Source organism: Anoplopoma fimbria, chromosome 19, assembly GCF_027596085.1.
Source record: "Anoplopoma fimbria isolate UVic2021 breed Golden Eagle Sablefish chromosome 19, Afim_UVic_2022, whole genome shotgun sequence".
In the NCBI taxonomy this organism is placed as follows: domain Eukaryota; kingdom Metazoa; phylum Chordata; class Actinopteri; order Perciformes; family Anoplopomatidae; genus Anoplopoma; species Anoplopoma fimbria.
Window position 1 is genome coordinate 19,711,720 of NC_072467.1, and position 9,380 is coordinate 19,721,099.

Sequence of the window (9,380 nt, forward strand, 5' to 3'; positions counted from 1 at the left end):
ACCTTTTCTTCCAGAGCTGGATTTTTAACCGAGAAAGCCGACTTGTACCTGAAGGATAGTTTAGACTCCTCATACAAGTACGCACTTCTAAGTGGAGCCACAATACTGCTTTGAAAGACGTCAGATCTCTCTGAGACAGGCACCAAAACACCTAAAAGTGGACCAAAAACACACTCCCATTAGCACAACATTCAAGAGATAATGCAAAACTGTCAAACAAATCGCGTTTTCGCTCTTCCCTTCCGAGCAGAAAAGTTTCATAAGCCTAGGACTTTTTGTACCGTGAGACACGACACCATATCTACGCATCGTTTTTTTTTATTTTTTTTATTTTATTCTAACCACACAGCAACAGTAGGTCCGACTTCTTTACAGACATACTTTAAGAGGAAATACATTTTCTATCAATTTTATGGTTAATCCTAAAGTGAAAGTTAAAAGTAACACGAGGAGGAGGAAGAATGGAAAATAAAACCAAAAAAAAAAAAAAAAACCTCGTCACCTTTACTCGAGGCACCACCATTCCCACTTTCCATCGCTGAAGACTTTATGAAATCTGTCTCTGTCCTTTCTCCCTTCTCTGGAAACAGTCTTCAAACATCACATTAGGGACATAAAGTCGCGCGTGTCCTCTGTCCTCGGATCCCTTCAAAGTAACTCGAGCTCTCGCCGCAGTTTCGACTGACATGTTAAATGCGACAACCAGGAAGTTACAGAATAAGCACCGCGGCGAACGCGCAGAAAGCACGGGAGAAAGCCGTCCATTTAATCCCACGTGGGTCGAATAAAGAATCGCGTTTCGAACACAAGCGAGCTTTGAGGTTCGAACGGCGGGTGATCCGCGCGGGCATCGAACGTTCTGAAATAGAAACAGAAACCTATCGAGGAGAAACCTCCATCTTGAAAGTCTACACCATACTGGGTGGTGGTGGAGCTAGTCTGCCACTGCGGTTCCCCTCTCTCTCTCTCTCTCTCTCTCTCTCTCTGTGTGTGTGTGTGTGTTGTCCTCTTCTTAGTGAATAATTAATGGTTGCTAGTTATGAAATGAACTGACGTGTAATAAAGAAACATATAAAATAATAAACGCGTTTCTAGCCGTCACGTGACCCGCGTGGCAGTTCAGGTCTGGTCGTACAGTACAGTATGTACAGAGAGGGTTGGTGTCACTCTGGAGCTGGTGTGGGGGGAAGTTGGGCTCTGAGCTAACTGCTAACACACGTTTGACACCAGTCACGTTGAGGGAGCTGCTAACTTTTGAGTTTCATTTCTTACAATGTAATAGTTGGAGGTGTGTTGGTGGAAAGGAACCATTAGATGATTTGGATTTGGATTTGAAGACCGTTCTGCCTTGGTTTTGTCTCTTTAACTTGGTGTGAGGTTAATGTACGGTGACATAATGTCCCAGTTTGTCCTGGTGTCGAGAGTGACCCGAGTACGGACAAATATCTATAAAACACCAAAATGTCCCAGTTTGTCCTGGTTTCAAGAGTGACCCGAGTCTGGACAAATATCTATAAAACACCAAAATGTCCCAGTTTGTCCTGGTTTCAATAGTGACCCGAGTCTGGACAAATATCTATAAAACACCATAATGTCCCAGTTTGTCCTGGTTTCAAGAGTGACCCGAGTACGGACAAATATCTATCGGACAAATATCTATAAAACACCATAATGTCCCAGTTTGTCATGGTGTCGAGAGTGACCCGAGTCTGGACAAATATCTATAAAACACCAAAATGTCCCAGTTTGTCCTGGTGTCGAGAGTGACCTGAGTACGGACAAATATCTATCGGACAAATATCTATAAAACACCATAATGTCCCAGTTTGTCATGGTGTCGAGAGTGACCTGAGTACGGACAAATATCTATAAAACACCAAAATGTCCCAGTTTGTCCTTGTTTCAAGAGTGACCTGAAATATCTATAAAACACCAAAATGTCCCAGTTTGTCAAGGTGTCGAGAGTGACCCGAGTACAGACAAATATCTATAAAACACCATAATGTCCCAGTTTGTCATGGTGTCGAGAGTGACCCGAGTACAGACAAATATCTATAAAACACCAAAATGTCCCAGTTTGTCCTTGTTTCAAGAGTGACCCGAGTACAGACAAATATCTATAAAACACCAAAATGTCCCAGTTTGTCCTTGTTTCAAGAGTGACCTGAGTCGGACAAATATCTATAAAACACCAAAATGTCCCAGTTTGTCATGGTGTCGAGAGTGACCTGAGTACGGACAAATATCTATCGAAGTAAATATCTATAAAACCCCAAAATGTCCCAGTTTGTCCTTGTTTCAAGAGTGACCCGAGTACAGACAAATATCTGTCGGACAAATATCTATAAAACACCATAATGTCCCAGTTTGTCATGGTGTCGAGAGTGACCCGAGTACGGACAAATATCTATCGGACAAATATCTATAAAACACCAAAATGTCCCAGTTTGTCCTGGTTTCAATAGTGACCCGAGTCGGACAAATATCTATAAAACACCAAAATGTCCCAGTTTGTCCTGGTTTCAATAGTGACCCGAGTACGGACAAATATCTATAAAACACCATAATGTCCCAGTTTTCAACAGTCGCCAACAAATTGTCCAGTTTTTCCATTCGAATTAGATTATAAAAATGCTTTACTTGATTCAAAGTTTAAATAGTTAATTATGTTCCGGCATGTTCTGCTAGAAAGCAATATATAAAAGCACACCATGTGCAGTTCACTTATGGGTCCCTGTTTGGGTGTTTGAAAATATGGTCACCTTCGGTTCATGACCTTTAAAACGCCATTAAACAATGTTTTCAATTTTGACCTTAAATCGGTGTGTAATATGAAATGGTTTACTATTGCCAAACCAAGTGAAAACCAGGTAGCCTCCTAATTATCAATCTATATGCAGCTTTAAGCAGCTTATACATGGTTTTGGTCCCTTTAGTCCCCTGAGTTGTATGGTTGAGTCTCGTGGCTCTCACTACCAAAACCATAAACTGAGTAGACGTAGTCTCCGTGACGTAACATAAGGACAGGTGGGCAACCTGAGCAACCACCAGTCACTCAAAGCGGCCACGCCCTAATTTATGTATGTGAGTTAAATAAAAATTCACCCCCTATTCAGTTGTCATGGATGTGGATAATAGCTATAGAGAGCCAAACTGTTTTATTGTACCAGGCTGTAAACAGGTTTATTTCTCCTTTACAGTTGGGCGTTTTAACATGGGGGTCTATGGAGATCGATTCACTTTCAGAACCAGTCTCAAGTGGCCATTTGAGGAACTGCAGTTTTTGGCACTTCGATGTTAGCTTCGTTACTCAGCACTGCAGGTTGGCACAAAACTTGCAATCTGCCTTTTTATTTTTGTATTGCAATAAAAAATTTACAACCCCAAGGGGTCATGGAGGGAATATTTTTTCTGAACTGCTTTTGTGTGGCCTTTGGAAATGTTCTCCTTTCTCCCATTTTCCATTCCCCATAACTCAGTAGGAACATTTAATGTGTTGGTACAGTCCACTCTGCCAGTTTAGAAAAACACTCTGCACATACAAGGATAGTGTTCTTTGTTGATTTATGTAAAAAGGTATTACAATAACATCTGTTTACTCAAGTTTGTTCATATTTTGATAGAACCAAAAGGAAGCCCCCACTGTTTCAGCAAAAGGAAAAGGAAAAGGAGAGGCAAAACAAAATAAACAGAGCAAACTGGTTCTTCTCTGGCCCAGTCTGATGCCACAATTAGAAATTCACTTTCATGTGGGTTATGGTGTAGACTCTAGACAAAACTACAACAAAGTCTGACTGAAATGCACTCAACCTTCAACATTGATGCCTTATGGATGGCCAGATATATAACACAAACAAATGTTGACAACATTATTATATTGTTGGGCAGGGATCTAGGATTACTGGAAAGAAAGACAATACTATAATCATAATAACAGCCTGCTCAACATCGATGCTTGCAGTAGAGACAACGTCAAGGAGGACCAGGAGAACTTCCAAATGCTTGCCAAGCCAAAAATACATAAAACCTAAAATATATGTTACAATAGGTAACCTATCTCACCAATTAAGTGCTGTAATTGTTGAGAGAGGTAACTACTCTTTTAATATATTCTATATTCTTGCACAGAATTATGGCTCTAAAATTCAGAGTTATCTGATCACACAACTGTATGTACCTACCCAAGCATTATGGTTTAACAAGGGAGACTCCAGTTGTTTCTTTGCCATCTGTGGCTACACCCAAACATATTTAGCTGCACTGTACAAGTAGCCGTTAAAGATTGGCCAATCTAATGACATGGCGATTTTTGCAATTTTTCATGGCAACTCAAATCTTGATGATTTGAATTGTAAAGGAAAAATTGTTGCTGCTGACATGAAAAACAACATGTCTTTCCTAACTATATGTGTTGTGCAATCTTAAAAAATATATACTGTTGAAACATTAATTTACATGATTTACAATAACTGTATAGTTGATCAAATAAAACCTTGTGAGATGTTTTTCAATTTGGGATAACATTGGGAAAACAACTTTCCCCTCTCCATAGGGAGGTTAAAAATCATGGCTCTGGAGGTAAAACCAGTTATACAGCTTTGCTAGAACTAGCAGATCGTCAACAAGGAAAATAGACAGCTATCCCTCCCATAAAGGTTTTGTGTTCGTACTGTTTGCAGTTTCCTCTCAAAAACATTTGTGTACCTTTAGGTTTTGAGATCCCTCGCAAATAAGTGCAAAGTTTTCTCTTCTAAATATAGGCCTAATCATGTTTGTATAAAAAATAAAAAATGACACTTCCCTAACATAAAATGATTGTATATGCTGCTGTTGAAATGCAAATGTTAGAACCAGAACAAATCCAAATTCACACAGCACATTATTGATTAGCAAGTGTAACGCGACTGGCTAGAGTTAGCCATGTTAACGAGAAAACAAACAAACACACAAAAAGCATTCCGACCTTTTGCCCTTGAAAACGCCATTGTCTAACCAGTTTTGTATCATGTTGCTTTAGCTAGTTAAAAGCTTTATTTTAATTTGCTAACTAATAGGTAGGACTAAAGCCTCAATTTTAATGGTTTTGCTAACGTTAGTAAGTTAAGCTCAGTTTCATGCAGTTCTCAGGTCCATGCACCAGGAGGTGAGCTAGTAAATATATATATTTTTATTATTATTTCTTCTGCAATGGTAAAAAGGAATACATATTTATATATATTTATTATTTCTTCTGCAATGGTAAAAAGGAATACATATTTATATATATTTTTTATTATTTCTTCTGCAATGGTAAAAAGGAATACATAATATATATATATATATATATATATATATATATATATATAATATATTTATATATATATATATATATTATATATATATATATATATATATATATATATATATATATATATATATATTTATATATATATATTATATATTTATATATATCCTATTTTTTTTTTTAAATTCTTGGTATTCATTAGTTTCTTTTTTCAGTCAATTATTTAACTTCAATGTAGGAAACAGTCTCCTGATTTTCCAGAAGCCAGTCGCCTACATATCCCAGATTCCCCGGTCATTGTTTTTCTGGACTGAACCTCGGCTGCGCTCACTGGAGCACCAGCGTGTTTAACAACAATGCAGCCCTTTCACTCTTTAATCTTATGCTTCAAAAATGTACAGCTGACGCTTCGTGGTTAACGGGGAAAGAAAACGGTAACATGAAATGGAGATCACTCGGACCAGACCGTCCTTGTTTGGAGAAATCGGTAAGTAGCTTACAGTGGAGGACCAACCCTAACCCAGAGAGCAGGAACTGAAGTGGATTTAGCTTCCTCTTTATCAGCAAGTGAGGTATACTTAAAGATAGGTTTTTATATTTATCAACTGTATGATTGTACATGAATAGAGCCAATAACACACCCTTACAATGTGGTGCAATCCAATACACCAGTGCTGCAGGTCGTGAGGGTTTGGATCATGCTGTACATGACTCACCCTTTCTACAGGATGAATGACCTAGAGTTATATACGTCATTTGTTCTGTCTCGTGTTTATGAGTCATTGTAAGGAATCTTATTCTCTACTTTGTGTATATTTCACCTGTATTTAAATGGCTGGAATGACTGAATAAACTTTTAATAGATCATTTTGATAATCATAAATCAACATGCAGACACACAGAAGTGGTAACCATCATGATTTCAGTATTGTTTGGCTTCACATATTTGCAGCACATGGTCTTGGATTCTGGACAGACCGGTCAGCAGTGCATGAGGCCGCTGCACAGGGCCGGGCCCTCCAGCTGCAGCAGCTGATCGAGGGAGGTGCAGCAGTTAACCATGTGGCAATCGACTCCATCACCCCCCTGCACGAGGCGTGTATACAGGGACAAACCCAATGCGTCAGACTGCTTCTGGATGCTGGTGCACAGGTGAGATGGCGTCAGATGTGTTGATGGCTTCCCTCATCTGTGCATGATTGACTTTTGTTTTTGACTGTGTTATGGCTCTGTGTCCTCCAGGTGGAAGCTCGTAACATCGATGGAAGCACGCCGCTGTGTGACGCCTGTGCAGCAGGTAGCCTTGAATGTGTCAAGCTGCTGTTGGAGTACGGAGCAATAGTCAATCCTCCACTGTTTACCTTCTCGCCGCTTCATGAGGCTTGCATGGGAGGTGCGTCTTGTTACATACAACATTGAAAAGGAATGTATGTATGAGTCAGGTACCTGTCCATTATCCAGATGTCTTTGTTTCATCAGTTTTGCAATGCCAAACCTAATTCCAAACAGGGATGTTACTGTGTTAAGGTGCAGGTGAAAAGTGGGAGAACTAGTTATGTTTTGGGGTAAAGTGAATAAAACATTAATCAAAGCAGGCTGTAACTTCATGAAGTTTATTTGCTTTCTTCCTTCATGGTGCTGGGAGTACATTTAGCTCGAGGCTAATTTCATTCAGGTTGTAACCAGTTGAAAACATTTTTAAAGTTTCCTGTAGTTTCCCGGATATTTCTCCCAGAGGCAGGGACCTGGAACACAAAGCAGGAAGAGCGCGTGGACCTGGGGAAACAGAATACAGTACCAGAGCTCTAGATTGTTAATTAAAAGCCTTTCAAGATGTAGCAATAAATCAGAAACACAATTACACAATTAGCAGTGGGACAAAAAGTGGACCGGCTAGGCTTGCCTAGGAATTGGAACATGCAGCATCAGAATGATTGCAGCATTGCTTTGAAACTTGAAGTGATGCGGAAGAAGAAAGCTTTAAAGTGAAACTCCAGCCAAAATCTATTCATGCTGAACAACAGCTTCTGTACTCTGTGAAGGAAACTACAAAATACAGCCACCTTTAAATCCCACATGAATTGAGTGTTGAGACAGAATTTTTGGTTGGAGTACGGTATCTACATTAAATTCTCAAATTTACTTTTATGTGACTCCCTGCAGTGTTTTGAAAGTCACACTACTGGAGAGCATTTAATCTTGTTCTAAACCCACTTATTTTTTTTACTGTCTCTCACAATAGGAAATTCAGATTGTGTTCAGCTCATGATCGATCAAGGAGCCTCCATGGAGGCCCATGACTGCCACTATGGGACACCGCTTCATGTAGCTTGTGCAAGGCAACATTATGACTGCGTCAAAGTTCTCCTCAATGCAGGTGAGTGCAAGTTTTTTTAGCTGGGTAACATTCTGTAATTTTGGGCCAAAACTTTCCCTACGGGATGGACTTTTCACCATTATAATGTGAAGTGTTTTTTTTATGAATATCTGTACTTTTATATATTATTTCTTTCAAGGCAGCAACATTTTTTAAAGATTTAAAAAAATAAATAATCATAAAATAGGATATTTCATTATGTTTAAGATTTTATAGTAACCGGCTTATTACCATATCAAACACAAATGCTACAAACAAGATGTATTTCTCTTTTTCATACAGTTTTGTCTTACTTTCCCAAAGGGGCAAATGTGAATGCTGCCAAGCTACATGAGACGGCCCTTCATCATGCAGCCAAAACCAAGAACGTGAACTTGATTGATCTACTTGTGGAGTTTGGGGGGAACGTGTACGCCAGAGATAACCTGTACAAAAAACCCATCCACTACACTGGTCTGGGATCCACCCCATATCTCTGCCTTGAGTTTTATGAGAGTAAGTTAGTTTATTTTTAAGTGAGCATCCTGTCACTGCCATCCTGTAGATGATCTCATCTCTGTTGTTTCCTCTTCCGTAGATACTCCTCTCAGTCTACAGCAGATCAGCAGAGTGGCTGTGAGAGCTGCTCTCGGCATAAGAGCACGGGAAGTCGTTTCCAAACTGAACTTGCCCAATCGCATCATACGTTTTCTTTCTTACATGCCACCACCAGTTATTGAAATTTAATCACCTGGGAGAAACATAAGATGCAGCCCTTTTCGAAGGATTAAATATAGACCAGTTATGTCTGCTGACTCTGTGGATGGCTTTCCGGAAAGTCATATGACAGGATGTTGAATTTGGCAGGAGAAGTTCAGCACACATCAAATCTACTGCTAGACTAGAGAGATTTTATGACATAATTAATCAGACTGTTTGCCCAAAGATATTTAACAGCATTTATACATGTACCTTCATCTTATCGTGATGTTCTGGCCAACCTGTCCGTAAACAACTGCCTGCTTACACATCCACTGGAGATATGTTTAATGCAGCCAAATTAATGTTAAGTCCAGCATTTACTTTCATTTTCAACCCCTTGTTTGCAAAACCATTGTCTGCTCCTTGAGGTTAAGAGAGATGAGACTCAACCATACAGTCTGCATGAATGTCAAAAGACTGTAACAAATAGCTATTAAAAGCCAACATCTGAGTGTAAATCCACACAGATGATATTAATCAATTTGTCATCTTCTCAGGACGGTGCGAGCATGTACAGACTGTTCCTCAAACAAAGACTCTCCTGTTAGCGCCTTGCCCTCGTTATTACAAGTTACACCTTTTAGCCTCCGTAATATTACATGGCGCCTGATAACATGTCCTCAGATAACTTCCAGCATAGCTCAGCCCACCTTCACACTGAGCAGAGTTCTAGTCAGACACACCTTTGTGGGCGTGTCAGGGCCCTTAACAATGCATTCCCAGAAACTTTGGCTACAGAACAATTTCCCATTACTTTGAATCATTTGAATCAGTGTTAATATCAAAAGAGAGCTTTAGATATATTATCATGAACTTGGCTTGCTCAAATGTAATTGAAACCAGAGGGAACATGAAGTAGTTTGATTGCTAGGATTAAATCTCTGTATATATTATGTTACTATTTATTTTTTATGTACATTTGTAAATAATACAGATGGTTCTACCTTTATTAAATTTGTGTAAATAAATAGACCATTA

At 39.2% G+C, this 9,380-nt stretch overlaps 2 protein-coding genes across 5 annotated transcripts in view; one reads left to right on the forward strand and one right to left on the reverse strand.

Annotated features, from left to right (window-relative positions):
• tasor2 (transcription activation suppressor family member 2) overlaps positions 1-950 on the reverse strand; it is a 19,823-nt gene extending 18,873 nt beyond the window's left edge. For all 3 annotated transcript variants that reach the window (XM_054619189.1, XM_054619190.1, XM_054619188.1), the window contains exons 1-2: positions 503-950; positions 3-151 (exon numbers count right to left, since the gene is read on the reverse strand). In XM_054619189.1, the coding sequence (XP_054475164.1) occupies positions 3-151; positions 503-536 (183 nt within the window). In that variant the 5' untranslated portion in view covers positions 537-950. The remainder of the gene's footprint in view (positions 1-2; positions 152-502) is intronic.
• asb13b (ankyrin repeat and SOCS box containing 13b) overlaps positions 1-9,380 on the forward strand; it is a 10,326-nt gene extending 946 nt beyond the window's left edge. Inside the window, exons 2-7 of one of the 2 annotated variants that reach the window (XM_054619192.1) lie at positions 5,686-5,771; positions 6,237-6,436; positions 6,527-6,677; positions 7,527-7,661; positions 7,965-8,156; positions 8,239-9,380. In XM_054619192.1, coding sequence (XP_054475167.1) covers positions 5,729-5,771; positions 6,237-6,436; positions 6,527-6,677; positions 7,527-7,661; positions 7,965-8,156; positions 8,239-8,387 — 870 coding nt within the window. In that variant the 5' untranslated portion in view covers positions 5,686-5,728 and the 3' untranslated portion in view covers positions 8,388-9,380. Of the gene's footprint in view, positions 1-5,554; positions 5,772-6,236; positions 6,437-6,526; positions 6,678-7,526; positions 7,662-7,964; positions 8,157-8,238 lie in introns of those variants that run through there. The other variant, XM_054619191.1, reaches the window with a different exon arrangement.